Raw genomic sequence first — 16,390 nt, 5'->3', positions numbered from 1 at the left:
GGAAGCTACCAAGCTGTTCCTGTTTTTCTTGCAGTGTGAGTGTTTTAAGAATACTGTTGAAATGCGTCTATACATCGTGGATACTGTAAATGAGTAACATCAACAAATCAATCAATTTATTATATCGTGTGTGTTTGTGTACACTAATACAGTGGCCTGCAAAAGTATTCACATTTTGATGCCAACTGAGCTAATTTATAATTATGCTTTCAAATCAAACGGACCGGTGTCATCAGTGACAGCATAGACAGAACCCCATACCACTGAGGCTACTAAACTTGTACTATGTATACAACGTTGAAATCTCGCGAGATCTTGCCGGCGACGGCACGGTTTTTCGAAGCTGTACACGTTCTCCACGTTTTCGAAGTTAAGTAATTGTTCACAATTGTATTTTTGTCGAAACTATTTATCTTTCGGTGTGTGTACCGATAGACCGATCCGATAAGGACGATCGTGCCCCCTTCGCCGATAGGCGGCGCTCTTGCGTCCGCCATTACTGGGAGGCGTCCCGATCCAAACTTAACTCCAGCTGGCTGCGCCAGCACAACTATCATCGCGATCGTACATGAAAAGTGTCCGTGATAATTATCGTTCTCAAGTGTTTCTCTATACGTGTGGAGCGGTCGTGGACACCTGGCACCTGAAGGCACACGATACAAACCCCATTTTCGGCGATATCGCCGGGCGCCGAAGGCGCACGGCCATGCCGCGCTGAAGGCACCTGGCACCTGGGGGTACCCGGTTTCCACTTCCACCTGCACCAAACCTATTTTGTTAGCAACCACATACCCTATGCTACGCCATGCCGACCCCCCTTCCGCCTTAGCCCCGAGTTTCTCGACCACTACGATAACGACTCCTCTGACCGACCCGACTACGTGCCGGTCCGTTCATCGACTCCTCCATACGGCCAGGTCTTGGCGGCTGTACCACAGCTGCCCCGCATGGGTTCTTTCCCTCAAAGTTCACCTCCGCCCGGGCCGACCACCTCTGGCAACTACGGCTAGACCCCGAGTGGCCGCTGCCGAGCCCCAAGTTCCTTGATCACTAGGATCGCGACTCGTCTGGCAGACCCGACTGGGCCTCCGTCCCTTCGTGCTGGCCGCCTCACCGGCTCCTTATCGCTTCCTCGACTCTTCCATACGGCCAGGTCACGGCGGGTGTATCACTGCCGCCCCGCATGGATTCTTCCCTCAGAGTCCACCTCCGCGCGGGCCACCACACCGGCTCCTCACCGGTCATATAGCTCGGTGGATCGGTCGTATCGTCCACGATTCCATCTATTCCGATGAATCTAACAAACAAATATATTTTGTATCGATATTCTTTCGGCAAAGTGAACTGAGACCGGTAACTGCATGTAATCTGAACGCTGGAGAGCAAGCCAAATGAAGCGGACGCCTCCCAACTATGGCGGCATCTGTAGAGGGTGCCCGTCCATTGAACCCTCTGTCGGATCGGTCTATAGTGTGTCCCGAGCAAGATTCTCAGTGTTAATCTTTCATACCTGTATAAAAAAATCGTCGGTTATTTCGTGCCGCGTTTTTTGCGACCAAGTACCTTGTTTCCTACGTTGAGGCTTTATTTTCTCTCAACGGTCGATTGTGGTCCATTTACTTTCGTACTTCTCACACCCCCACCCCCTTCCCACGCCTCCTCCCCCCAAGCCCTCTCCCTCCCACAGATCTCCCGATGTCCCTGCTCTCAAATGTTGTGTTTGTGTGCTTCCCCTTCTCTCCCCATCTTGTCTACCACTCCCCTTATTATATAGCTCCCCTTATTATATACTTTGTGTGTCTGTTTTGATTTTTTTTGTGTGATAAATGTTAGCTCTTTCACGAACCTCGATCCTGCATACAAAAAAAAAAAAAAAAAAAAAAACGCTGATAGCAGTCAACATACAAATACCAAATTGCCCATCATGTCTCTCGCCCATAGTTGGAGGGAACAACCAATCAGCTCTCACCTAATCAATTTTCCTCTGCTACGAATTGGACTTTATAATTAGTTAACACTCAATCCTTCTGGTCAAGGAAGGGATTGTTGAGGAGGTGAGATAATTGCATATTCCAGGTAAATGTGCATGCGCATTCCAAGCTTCGCCCCTTTTTCAGCCAGATGTGACAGGACAGAAGAAAGATTTGTATGTACATTCCAAACTCTGCCCCTCAGGAAGATGGAATGGAGAATCACACTTATTTGTTTATTTATTTATTTTTAGTACTGCTATTATAGATACCAGCAGAGTACTCGCCCTATGGGCCACCTTGTTCTAAGCATCCAACACGTTTTTCTGACACATTCCTTCATTTCGCAGTGGATAGGCAACATACAGCTCCCTCAATCGTTCCCGAAAATAAAATAAAAACGAGAACGGCACTCGGTAGAGCGCACACCTCCGCCAGGCTGAACAGTTTGTTTTGTATCCCACTGATTGGCCAGATCTGGATTCGGACCTGAACCAAAATCGCATCGGCTTGTTCTTGTCGCCTAAGTCATCCACCAATTTTTGTCATAACTCGTCCATAACTTTTTAAAATATCATGTTATATATTGCTTTTCGCCCGATCTCTCAATGGTGAAGAATCACTTCAAAATTAAATAATTCTCTTCTTCGAATCCATATTCAGATCTTCACCAAAATCGAATCAATTCGTCCTTGTCACACACCCAACCTCTCCACCAAGTTTCGTCGAAATCCGTACACATTCTTTTGAGATATCCAGCTATATATCCAGAGTAAGAGGTCTGAGATATCCAGAGTAAGAGGTCTGAGAATGGCTGGCTTGGGTTTTTCTTGAGGCTTTCCAGGTGGCAGCACTGGCTTGGGTTTCATAATTGGATGTGCATTATATTCTTCTAGTCAGTGCTGTGTTAGCCATTGTATTGATCTGTTGTGTTTTGTTTAAATGATAAGTGTTGCAATCCGAATCGTGTTCTGAAGATGAAGGAAAAATTTATGGAACAGAGAATCGTCATCAAATTTTTGGTAAAACGAAACGAAAGTGACACGGACATTTTCGACAAGTTCAAGCTGGAGTATGAGGAAGACGCAATGTCAAGTTCACGTGTGAGTGGGCCAAGAGGTTGGCGGAAGGGAGCATGGATGTAAATGATTGGGCATCCCAACCATGCACATCGATTGCCAAAATGTCAAAAGTGTGAGAACGTTGGTCCAATCTGACCGAGCTCTGAAACACCAATGAAAGGAACTCATTTTGCATCAATTAGAAGAGATCCAGAGAGCCGTGACCAATCAGCTAAATGGCCTTTTTGACAACGATTTCCGAAGGTACAGGGTCCGTCAGGGAGGTGTGACGATTTTCAGAAAACTCGTACACAGTTATTTTTAGTCGAGTTTCAATTTTTATTTTTTTTAAAGACTACATATATAATGCCATGTAATACACTGTAACAAAGACATTTTAAAAATGTAATTCATGTTTGAAAAATGACATCATCTAAATGGCGGCCGTTCTTGTCCAAGCATTCTTGCAGACACGCAGAAAAGTTGTCCATAGACCTTTCAACCATGGCAAGTGGAATAGCTCGAATTTCTCTGGTGATGGCATCTGAAAGGGTCTCAAGAGTGCGTGGTTTTTCAATGTAAACCTTAGCTTTCAGGTAACCCCATAAAAAATAGTCACAGGGTGAAAGATCGGGCGATCGAGGGGGCCACCCCACATCCCCACGGATTGAAATGAGGTGCCCTGGAAAATGTTCTCTTAATAAGGCCATTGATTCTCTTGAGGTATGGCAAGTAGCCCCATCTTGCTGAAACCAAACTGTAGGGAGGTCAATGCGACGTCGTCTCAATTCAGGCAGTAAGAACTCGCGCAACATTGTAACATAACGTTGTGAGTTGACTGTCACAGTGCAAAATTCGACGAACTGATCTGTCTGACATCCGTAGAGCGCGAGCGTGCCGTACCACTGACCGACGAGGGCTGGCCTCCACAGCTTGTCGAACCCTTTCGATGTTTTCCGGGGTCCTAACGGTTCGATCACCTCCCCGAGCTGCTCCCGACCTCACAGATCCAGTTGTCCTGAAGTTTTTTACCCACTTCAATATTGTGTTTCGAGACGGAACGGCGCCACGTCGACCAACATTGAAGTGAGTACGAAATCTGCGCTGTGTAAGCACCACCGAACTACCCGTTTGAATAAACGTCTCAACAACAAAGACGCGATGTTCAATCGTCCACAGCTCCATGGCTACTGATGGCGCCTAACAACGAGTAACCAACAGCCATCACGCATGCGCTAAACCCCCCACTTGCATTGTTATACCCAATTCAAACATGAATTACATTTTTTTAATGTCTTTGTTACAGTGTATTAAATGGCATTATATATGTAGTCTTTAAAAAAAAAAAATTTGAAATTCGACTAAAAATAACTACGAGTTTTCTGAAAATCGTCACACCTCCCCGCTGGACCCTGTACTTTAAAGCATGACAGTGGTGTTGGCAAGTGTTTGTAGACTCACATGGAGATTACTTTGAAGGTGACCACTAAACATAATTGGTACATTTAGAATAAAAAATTATATTGCTTTAATCCTGGAACTTTATTGTCGGACCTTGTATGCTGGTCGCTTTGCTTTGGTAATTCTCGGAGAGTGAGTGAATGGTCTAATAAGAGTCTTATTAAATGATTACAAAGCTGTCAAGCGAAGACTATCCGACTGTCTAAAGCTGTCCATTATTTGTCTGTGAACAGGCTGTGCTGTCCAGTGACTTTGCTGTATCTCGGTTCAAGCATTTGCAGAAGCTTATCCTTGTTCATGGACACTGGAGCTCCATCCGCCTCACCAACATAATTTTGTATTTCCTTTACAAGAATGCTGTGGGTGATATTCAAAACTGTCAGTCCTCTTTTGATTTAACTTAAGGATAGAAGAATAACTCAGATAGAGCATTCTGGTCTTGGATGTATTTGTTCCTTATTTTGATTGAGTCTAATTACATCTAACAGAAAAATGAACTGCTGTCTCATACAGTAACTTTCACATTTGGTGGGTGGTCGTGGAATCCAGGGGGTGGGGGAGGGTCTTGCAGAACACACCATCCTTCCTAGAGGATGTCGAACCAGCTCATCTGCTTGCCTTCACTTGTAGATATTAAGTATACCATGGTAGCTTTCACAAAATGTATGCTTTTGGGCTGGTAACCTTGACAAGTTGTTGTACTCTCACCACATTGTCTAATTTGGACCATTTGTGGGTTTTTTTTACCACCACCACCACCACCACCACAAGAACTTTCCCGAGGCTCCATTCATGATTTGCCTCAAATGGAAGATCGGATTAGAAAAGACAGTTTCTATAAACGACTGTTGTTTGTGATGAATCAGATATTCTCCACATTTACCCAACTGAATCCCAGATATAACCTACTGCTGGATTATCTTCCTTCCCGATTTGCAGATGTTCGTTTTCTTTTTATTTTGGTACCAGCTGTTTTGTGGCTTCTCTGGCAGTACTACGCTCGACCAGTGGTACCTCATTCTCTTCAACCTCGTTTTTACTTCCATCCCACCACTGGTCACTGCTGTATTTGATAGACCAGTCACGCCACAAGCTCTTATGAAGTTTCCTCATCTCTACCAATGTAGCCTGATGCAGCAGGTATGTTGTTTTGGATTTGCATATGGTGTGTAGGCTTTTTAGGTATTTGGATCCAAAGGGTAGAACATTAACATAATGATGGCAGCAGAGAAGGACAAATGGATATTGGACAAAAAGGGTTAGGGTTGGTGGAGAATGCCTTTACATGGGGATAGGCAGATGTACACATATGAGAACCACACAATCGGGTTCGATAAAGGTGGAAAAGATAATGGATAGATATGGAGGAAGATAGGAGATGGAGGTGGCCAGTAAGAAAAAAAACAAATTGCACCCGTGTCCAAAGGAAGCGGTTCAGGTTGGCATTTTAAATATTTGGTGTTCTCCTCCTCTTCCCTTTTTAAGAGGTGAGGTCCAATGGTACCACGCTCCTGCCCTGTCTTGACCACAATACTCCTCCACTCCCCTCTGTCCTCATCCAACTCTTTCTACCTTCCAACCACCCCCACTTTACTTATATCCCTCTTCACACAATCCTCCCATCTCAACCATGGTCTACCTCGTTCCCTCAACCTATCCTCCTCTCTTTGCCATTCAATCTTCCCCCATCTGCACCAAATGTCCAGCCCTTCTCAGCTGATCTGCATACTGATCTCCTCTCTCAGTTCTCAGACTTATCATCCCCAGTCACTATTCCCCTCAGATACTCAAACCTATTTCCTTGTCTGATCTCCTTCCCCTCCAACCTGATATTCATTTATTTTCTCTGCTGCCCAACCCACATCACCTCCATCTTTTCCATGCCCATTTTCAGCCCATGTTTCTCAAATGCCTCCTTCCACTCCCCCAGTACTTCCTGCATCTTGCGCCCACTCTCCACCACAACAACCAGATCGTCCGCATACCGAATATCTTTCATGTTTACCTTCCTGCTTACCAACTCCATCAACATGGTAAACAGGACCGGGCTGAGAGCGCTTCCTTTCCTTAAGCAGATGTTCACATTGAACTCCTCCAACATCCCAGGACCAACCAATACTCTTCCTTTCATTCCCTGTACATCCCTTCCACCAACCTAACTTCTGCTTCCGTCACTCCCATCCATCTCAGTGTCGCCATCACCCTCTCTCTCAGGACAGTGCCATAGACCTTCTCCAGATCCACAAATCTCAATTCCATTTCACCTTGCACCTCCAACCTCTTCTCCACCAGCTGTCTCAGTGTGAACATCCCATCTGTCATTCTCCTACCCTTTCTGAACCCCTGCTGCTCTTCACCGATCCCCTTCTCCACATTCTTCCTTATCCTCTCGTCCAGAACCCTCTCCAGCACCTTCATGATATGACTGAGGAGTGTAATGCCCCTGTACTTCCCTGGATATTGAACCTTCCTTTCCCCTTCCATATCGGCACAATTAAACCTGTCCTCCACCACCCCGGAATTGATCCATCTCTCATCCATACATTCAACAACCTCTTCGTCCACCTGACACTGACTTCTGCTGCTGCCATTTTAGTTTCTGTACATACGTCATCAATGCCTAGAGTCCTTCCCTTTTTCATCCTCTTCAATGCCATCTGCACTTCCTCTTCCGTGATCTCCACTCACTCCACTTTTCCCTCCAGATAACTCTATGATTACTTAGCTCGCTGTTGCTTCCTTCCTGGTTCAACAACTGTTTGAAATATCCTTCCCACACCTTCAATACTGCACCCCTCTCTGTGACTAGCTTCCCGCCTCCATCTTTAATCACCACCCCTTCCTTCCTGGTTCAACAGCTGTATGAAATATCCTTCCCACACCTTCAATACTGCACCCCTCTCTGTGACTAGCCTCCCATCTCCATCCTTAATCACCACCCCTCCCTTCATGTCGTTGTTATCCTCATTCCTGTCATGAGCCAATTTATAGATCATCTTCCTCCCACCATCCTCTTCTAACTAGTTGTACACCTCCTCTTCCATATCATTCCTCGCCTTATCTACAGCTCTCCCTCCTTGCTGCTTTTTTCTAAAAACTCTCAGGAAGGAAAGACTGGAAATTTAGAAGGAGGTGGGCTTGGTGGAGGGAGGCTAGGTTTCCCTCGGTCTTGATGGCCTTGGTTTCCATGGCATGAAGCTAAGCAAGGGGTGAGGCTGTGTAGTCGGCCCAGAGGGGAGAGCAGTACGCCATCGAGCTGCAGATGAAGGCCTTGTAGGTGGATGGGAGTTCAGGTGTGCCAAGGAAGGAATTTGTACGACTGGATGCCCAGTCGGTGACTGGCTTTGGAGGCCAACTTTGAAATGTGGTTTGACCAAGAAAGATCATGGCTGATAGTGAGACATAAGAGTTTGAGTGACTGAGCTTCTTGAAGAGGATTGTTAAGAAAGTAGGTGGGGATGGGGGTTTCCAGATGGTCCTTTTGGTTATAGATAGTGAGCGTGTGAGATTTGTCAGGATTTAAAGACATATTCCAAGTGTTTGACCAGCTTGTGATTTTGTCACGGTCTGAAGAGAGGGAAGTGACTGTAGCCTGTCTGTCTGTCTGAAGGATGAGGGATGTTACATTGGAGCTTGCAACTTAATAATCTTTACATTGACTTTCTTCTTCTTACTTTCAGGAGTCCATAATTGTGGTGTTCTGGGTTACCATGGTGGATGCAGTGTACCAAAGCCTCGCCTGCTTTCTACTGCCGTACTTCGTAAGCCAAACATGTTCTGGTTTTTTTTCTTCTTAATCTTCTTCCTTTTTGTCTCATCCCTCTATGTTTTAAACTTCTTTATCGTTTCCATGAGCACTACCAATTAGCTCCCCGTTGGAAGATCTTTTTGGAGTTGATTGAAATTTGCTCCTAAGAATTTGGCACTATTTTGAGACATAACCTGGTACGTTGATTATCTGATTTTTCTCAAAAGAAAATGTTTGTGTTGCCTTTTGTAATGGTCTTTCTTTTTCATCTGTTTCCTTCTTGTCATGCATCCTACTACTTTTCCTGAGTGAAATCGTATCCAGCGTGCTCTGGACTTTTGAAGAACAAAGTTATCAGCTGAAAGTCAAGGAGGGAAAACTATGTCAAACAAAAGCCACAGCTAGATGAGTGGTAGTTTTTGTTTATATACGTTAAAACAATCCCGTAAGTCCTTCGCAAAGAGCCGAGTTATTGCAAGCACCCTGAACACATTCTGAATTCCAGCACACTCGGTCGAGTATCCTGCATTTGAGCGGTGATCCGTCTGGGAGTGTAGCCCTTGCCAAAGAAATGGCTTCCGCAGGACCGACGCTCTGTATAGAGCATGGTGCACAAGAAGAAGAATAATGTTTAAAAATAAATACCTGTTTGAAAAAAAATCCCTCCATGTTGCCAAAATACCCCTCCTCTTTTGCTATCCAAGAAGATAGAATTTCCCACTCTTTATTATACTATTTTTATAGGTAATTTGAAACCCTGATGCCCTTGTATCATCATGGAACATTCCAGCAACAATCATTACCGAAAGAAAGACGATTTCCTCAGATGTGCAAATGACTTGAAGGAAAGCTTTGACATTGCAATTTAGATTTTTCGAAATGGTTACCAAATTCCACCCTAATGTGAACGAGTTGTTAATCCAGGGGCTTATCATTAACTCGTTTAATTTGTTGCATCATCATAATATTTTTTTAATAGATAGATGCTTAAGAATCTCTGATCAAAATCATTAAAGATGTCTTGTGTTTCAATATGTATTTTTTTTCATTCTTTTTCTGCTGTTTCTAAATCAATCTGTTTTTTACCAAAACCGTGCATGCCATTAAGGGATCTGGTGTGTTCTGATCGCAGGCCTATGCAGACTCGGATGTGGATATTTTCACCTTGGGCACACCGCTCACCACACTGACACTGATTACCATTTTGGGCCACCTCGCCATTGAGACGACAACCTGGGTAAGTACCAGACTTGTATTAATGGAGATAAGTAGCCTTTTGAAGCAAAAAAATAACCAACAAAGTGAGGGTAAACACCAGTCACTCAAGTCATGATGTGCTTGATCTGTTTTCTGTTAAATGTGTGAAAGAGGAAATGTAGAGCGAGAAAGCAGCCATTTGTCCCTGTGTTCCTGGACGAAAAAAGAAAAAAAAGAAATGTAGAGCGAGAAAGTAATGAAATGTAGAGTGAGAAAAAATGTAGAGCGAAAATGTAGGGCGAGAAAATTTTTAAATTGTAGAGCGAGAAAAATTAGAAAATGTAGAGCGAGAAAAAATAAATGTAGAGCTTCGATTTTTTATTAAAATTTTATAAAATTATTAATTATTAATTATTTTATTATTATTTTATTAATTTTATTATTATTTATTTAATATTTTATTATTATTAATTTAATAATTTAATAATTTTATTATTATTTATTAATTATTTAATAATTTTATTATTATTTATTTAATATTTTATTTTTAATAATTTAATAATTTTATTATTATTTATTTAATATTTTATTTTACTATTTATTATTTTTATAAAATTATTAATTATTTTATTTTATAAAAACAAAAAATTTTAAAAATAAAAATTTCACTTATAAGCGAAAATGTAGGGCGAGAAAATTATAAAAAAGAAATGTAGAGCGAGAAAGCAGCCATTTGTCCCTGTGTTCCTGGACGACATCGAGATACAGATTAAAAGATAGGGTTCCAGTTGGTGATAAATCCGGTCGGTAGTACATTGCACCATATATAAAGATTGTGGCAAGCACTACGTTGATGAGTGAGAAATTTCGAACAAGTATTAGAAGATAGTACAACTGGAGATGGTGACAAAGTCAGCAATGACATGTAATTGTGGCAATTAATTTGATCTGGGTGGGACTTGTTCCCACACCCAATGAACTGGAGATTAGTTATTGAGGAGTGCGAGAGTGGTCTTAACAGGTGAAACAATTGACATACCTGTGCATTACACACTGGCTGTAATAAAGTGATGATGTAAGCCTGTGAGGTATACAAACAAAGGGTAAGGCATGCAAGCAATGCTACATCACTCATCCACCGCTTGACACGTCCCACCTCACCACACCTGCTCATTACTGCATCACGCATTGCAAGCTCGTTTCCTAAATGTTCATGCACAACAGGATCAAATCCACACAGGCCAAGTGAGTGAATAATATAGAGTCGAGACCTGTGGGCGTTAGGTGGCACAGCAGATGTAAACGAATTGAGAGAGGGGACGAGTTGTTGAGCAAGCAAATTTTGAAAATAGAATCGATTTTATTTTCATTTTCTCGCATTGCATTTGCTTTGGTCTTTATTATACCACATGCTCACACAGTAGCATCTTCTACGGGCAAAAGCAGAGCTGGAAAGAGCTTCCCTATTAATCTTTATCACTACAATGAGATAAAACTTGGTTTTCTTTGAAGTCAGTCTTCCAAGAGAAAGCAAAATGAAAAACGAATAAGTTACATTAATGGAATGTTGATGACAAATAGAAGTGATGGGCCAAGTGGCTTCTTCACGTTCTGGGTTAGGCTCGGGCTACCTTCATAAGTTACTTGTATTGGTGGGAAAACGTCTTGTCAAATGCACATAGTTCGCGGCCAGTGTGCAAGCACTATCCATACAACTATTGCCTTTTTACCACTGAAAACACTTGGAACCTTCACTTCTGATGTGCATGTCGACCTTATCACCACACACACACTCACTTGCAAATGAAACAACCAGTTTGCCCGCATGCCTCGTACATACACCACCTAGAGAAGCTAGACAAGGACGAGCAGCAGCACGTCAATGCCCAGAAGTGCTTGAGCAGAGAGGTGCTGGAACAACCACTCGTGTACATCCATAAAACCCTAGATCATGCCAAATACAAACCTGGAGTGAGCAGATTAATCGATGATTAGGATGATGTGCTTAAAGTATCATTGCAAACATGTAAGTAGTGAAATTTCATAAAATTGTTTATTTACCAGGCTTTGGCTCTATTATTTGCAGCTTATTTTGTCACGGATAAATAAATCATTCTTAATTTGTTTCCTTTTTAAAAAAATACTTTTTTGATTCTATATATCATTGACGTCCTCCGTTAATCAAAGGTGTTCGCCTTGCTCTGTGTGCAGACGTGGGTGCATTGTGCAACAATGGTTGGAAGTCTGCTAGTGTACGCGATCTTTCTTGGCATCTACAGCTCCCTGTGCCTGACCTGCAGCCCACCGTCTAACCCATATGGAGTAAACCAGTACCTGGTACAAGATTCACGTAACTACCTTGTGTGCCTAATTACCCCCGTGGTGGCTCTACTACCAAGGTAGGTACCTGCATACATTTTTGGAAACTCAACAATTAACTTGGAAAGTGTAACTATAGCCAATCAAGACGTTTTGTGGCTTGAACTGTGAAGATACCTTTCTCAGAACCAAAGTTATGGCTGTTTAAAGATGTGTTTTTTGTTTTTTTTCGAACAAATATTATTTGAATAAAGTGTTGAAAATTAATCAAGGCATTGTTGATTATCATGTGTTACGGATTCGTCACTTCCGTTGTTGTGGTTCTCATCCACTGTAAACATTTTTGGTTGCATGTACTATTATTGTTCTCATTTAAGTGAAATAGAGATTACTATTTTCAAAAGGTAAAAACGTTAGTTTTAAAAGAAACCGGAACCGGACGAAGACGAAGAGAAAGAAGAGGGAGAAGAGGAAAAGAAGGCGGAGCGTGTGAGGCGGACAAGAAGCCGAGCTGCTTCGAGGACTTGAGCGAACGTTGGCGAACGGGGGTCACGAGTGAACTTTGGGTTTCCTGGGAAAGGGATTCCTGCGACAGAGTTGTCGCTGTGACAGATAAACCCGCGTGACAGGTTTTGCAGTCGATTCCGAAGAGAATCGTTGGAGGGCCATTACGTCTCGAGAACGGGCCGTTGGCCATTTTGACTCGCGCCCGCTTTTCGCATCGCTCCAGGTTTTTTTTTTTTTTGGTTTTTTTTTTTTTATACAAGTTTGAGGCTCGTGAAAGAGCTAACATTAATCACACAAAAAGTCAAACCGACACACAAAAAACAAGGGGAGCGGCAGACAAGATGGGGAGAGAGGGGGAAGGGCACAAACACAACATTTGAGAGCAGGGACATCGGGAGGACTTGGGGGGAGGTGGGAGAGGTATAAAACATATGAACACTGCAAGGACTCTGGGGTGAATTACCGGGGGTAGAAAAGATCAAGGTTTTGGATGGGGGGAAGATAAGAGATGGTGGCGAACAGCTGTTTTAAAGACCTGGAGGGAGGAGTGGGATTGAAGGGAGTGGGGGAGTTTGTTCCAGAGGCGGGAGAAAAGGGGAATGAAAGAGTGAAGGTGAGCAGATAGCCTAGATTTTGGCAGTTTAACCATAAGAGGGTTGCAGGCAGATCTTGTGCGACCTGAAGGAATATTGGGGGGACAGAGCACAGAGAGAGCTGTGGGAGCAAGGCCGGAGAGGAGTCAGTAGAAGACAGAAAGACCACCAACCTGCCTGCGGTGAGTGAGTGAAAGGCCCTCGGAGTTGACTTCATTGCAGGAGATTCCAATGATTCTGAAAGCTTTGGCCTCAACAGCGTGAAGCCAAGCTAGGTGTGAGGCAGGAGCACTAGCCCAGAGGGGGGAACAGTATTCCATTGAGCTGCGGATGAAAGCCTTGTATGTGGTGAAAATACTTTTCACCTCGCTTGAACCATTTCCACCACATCTAGACGTTAAATTGGTGTGTGTGTGTGTGTGTGTGTGTGTGTGTGTGTGTGTGTGTGTGTGTGTGTGTGTGTGTGTGTAAGTAACGTGGCTTTTGAGTGGGAAATCTGCGGTTCGCCGATTGGGAGCCGTCGAACGTCCATACCTGAAGGTGTGATTTCTCCGTCTCTTCTGGAGGGTGCCTTCGCCCATCTTTGGCAGTGTGACTGTCAACCGGGCGGGATTCTGGTCTCGATAAGACATCGTTCTGACGATCACTGGAGCGGATCGACTTTGGCTTGATGCAGGAATAGAGACATTGGGAATGTTCTTGTTTCACTCACTTGGAGCACAGTGAGTTACCTTGTACGAACTGATGGTACCATCATAGGAAAATGATATATTGGTTGTACAATTGATTACTATTGTTATTGTACTGTTATTGTTGTGTGACCTTTAATACAATACTTGTTTGTTGGTAACAATTGGTGTTGTTTCACCATTGATCTTTGACATACAGAATAACACATTTTTCTGCCGTAACTCCTCTCGGGGCTCGCAGGTACACCGTGACCGGGGTTTGGGGAGGAGCACGTAACACATGTAGTATGGAAGTACTCCATATGTAGGAATTGTGTGGGGAAAGAATGGCCGCCCCATCAAATGTGTACAAAATGATATGCTGAAACGATACTGTCGAGTGAAGTTATTAGTCTTTAAAAGCCATAACTTTTATTCTCGAGCATTTTCAGAACTAACAAAACGGGTAAAGATGCCAGAGCGCATCGCTAAGGAACCAAATCGAGAGATCACAAAATCGCTGAAATTGGTGGAGAAAAAAAAATGTCGTCACTCACGTGGTTTGGCCGCCATATTTGTTTTAACACAGCCTTAAAAACACGTCCAGGTGAGGGTCTGCAATCCCTGTTTGCCCTTTCTTGTTAATCTTGTTTTTATCTAAACGTGCAAGAGCAATTCCTTCGAATGTTCCAATCAACTTGTGCATTTGTTTGGAAATTCTGAATTGACTTGTGTTCAAATAAGTGATCATATGTTTATGTGCCCTCCATCTGACCCCATCAAGGGTCGTTGTTCGTGCCCTGCAGAGAACATTATACCCAGGTTACAAGATGAGAAGCCATCCATCTCTTCACGTCGAGCTTTCTGATGGCTCCAATTTTGCAAGATTGCACTATTGAGGTTTCAGAAAACAGTGTTGTTGCACTGATGCTGCCCCGATGCTGCACTGATGCTGCCCTGATGCTGCCTCATCCTGTACATGAGATGGCTTGGCCAGAAAAGTACTTCACACCTGTTTGTTGTCGTACATCTCTGAATTGATACACACACAGACACGTATGAGTTTGATTTGAACAAACGGTGTTTTCATCAACAAGTTGATCCTGGATATGATGGACATTTTTTAATTCCCCAGGATGGGCATTGTTCAGAAATCGTATTAAATAATATTTTCCTTCTCACAAAAATGTCGTCAGAGCTCGGAGGAACAGGCAAGGTCAGAGGAACACTCCATTAATCTGTATGTAGAACTCCAAAAATATATATTTTTCTTAAACGACAAACAAAAACCTTATTTGTGCAACTACAATTGGCCTGACAGTGTTCCTCCCTGAAACTATGACTCTTGATGTAGGGTATCGAGATTCATATCCTGTATACCATATGTTTGCCCATTGTGCGTTGATGTCCTAATTCACATAAAAAAGTACAACGATATCTACCAATGTCTTTGTGCAGGATGTAGTGGATGTGCAAATTTCCCAAAGGGCCTCAGATCAATGTAAGTAAATAGAACAGCTTCTTTAATAAACCTCTTCAAAATGTTTTAGTAAACTTCATGCTCTGAAGTCTTGATACAAGGACTGTCATGGTGTGGTCATTGTGGAGATGTGAGGGGGTGGGGGAAGATTTGGAGGAGAAGTTCATAAAAGTCTTAATGTTAGAGGATGGAGAAGACTATCGAGAGTACGAGGAGACTGGTGAGAGGAGCAGGATCTCTACACGAGCGTTTCTTATACAGTGTGTTCATCAGTGATCTCGATAATATGTTTCCTAGTATGAAAAGTAACAACTACCAATTGATTAAGTTATCAGTAAGCATGACACATTGACACAAGGTGGCGGTGCCCTGCCTGCTTGAAGGGAAAAGTGAGCAAGGGCAGCCTCTGGAAGGTGAACCAGCTCACCAGATACTCTCAGCAAGGGAGCCTCGTGAGTGGAGGAGGCCAACGGGCCGACCGCATGCCTTGTGGTTGCAGCAGGTTGATCGGCATCTCAAGGAGATAGGGATGGGCCAGGCACCAGCTTAGGGGATGGCCAGACGGAGGCCCCTGGAGTACCATCGGAAAGTGGATGCGGCGACGCGCTGCTCTGGTGCATGCTCCCAAACCTCACCTGACCTGCCCTCAGGTTCCTCCATCTAATTTTCCATTTACCTGGTCACGTTGTTTTCGAACCGGGTCTTGTGCCCTCGATTATGCACTAATCTTATGATCTTGGTTGGATGCAGCCGAGCAACTGCTCGTGCACAGCGGACATACAGATTAGAGCCAATTAGTTGGGGAATTTTAATCTCTCAGATTGACTTATCCCGAGATTATGCTCAAGAAATTTCATCTTGATCGGATGAAGTTTTGTACTTGTCGAATTATGACGTCATAATTGAAGCACCTATGACATCATCATTAACAGATGTTATTCAACATGGAAAGTTCTTTACAATGAGCCATGTCTCAATTGTTTTCTATACAGCACTTTCAGAAATATAGAGGTCATAATTATCATTAAAAAATTCTGCAGGTGGAGTTGAACCTCTGGTGAAAATTTCCTGTCAATCGGACCAACGGTTGCAGACAAAATCATGTTTATTCTGTGCGGACAAACAAACAATCCTGCTTAGTCTATCACTCATTAGAGAAATAAATCTTTGTTTGTTTTCTTTGTTTGAAAGAAACTCCTTTTTTCATTGGCAATTTCATGGATATATTGAATAACACCTTAGGTCCTTCACACCCTACTCTGCACTGGTGTGTGCTGTCCTTGGTGGATGGCCCTGCCTGATATCCATCGAGTACAACTACTGCATGCCAATACTTACTGGCCACAAAATCACAAGACTCCTGCAATATCATCAAATGTGTTACCT

General features: G+C 43.3%; 1 protein-coding gene across 9 annotated transcripts in view; it reads left to right on the top strand.

Moving 5' to 3' along the window:
• Window positions 1-16,183, top strand: part of LOC137439697 (phospholipid-transporting ATPase VD) — a 136,651-nt gene extending 120,468 nt beyond the window's left edge. For 5 of the 9 annotated variants that reach the window (XM_068135709.2, XM_068135712.2, XM_068135708.2 and 2 more), the window contains 6 exons: window positions 4,726-4,851; window positions 5,432-5,632; window positions 8,173-8,253; window positions 9,373-9,477; window positions 11,649-11,836; window positions 14,309-16,183. In XM_068135709.2, the coding sequence (XP_067991810.2) occupies window positions 4,726-4,851; window positions 5,432-5,632; window positions 8,173-8,253; window positions 9,373-9,477; window positions 11,649-11,836; window positions 14,309-14,423 (816 nt within the window). In that variant the 3' untranslated portion in view covers window positions 14,424-16,183. The remainder of the gene's footprint in view (window positions 1-4,725; window positions 4,852-5,431; window positions 5,633-8,172; window positions 8,254-9,372; window positions 9,478-11,648; window positions 11,837-14,308) is intronic. The other 4 variants (XM_078768420.1, XM_068135710.2, XM_078768419.1 and 1 more) reach the window with 2 other exon arrangements.
• The last annotated feature ends 207 nt before the right edge of the window (window positions 16,184-16,390 follow it).

This window comes from Myxine glutinosa, chromosome 14, assembly GCF_964187855.1.
Source record: "Myxine glutinosa chromosome 14, kmMyxGlut1.1, whole genome shotgun sequence".
Lineage (NCBI taxonomy): Eukaryota > Metazoa > Chordata > Myxini > Myxiniformes > Myxinidae > Myxine > Myxine glutinosa.
Note: the sequence above shows the minus strand (reverse complement) of the source record. Positions and strands in the feature narration are given on the sequence as shown.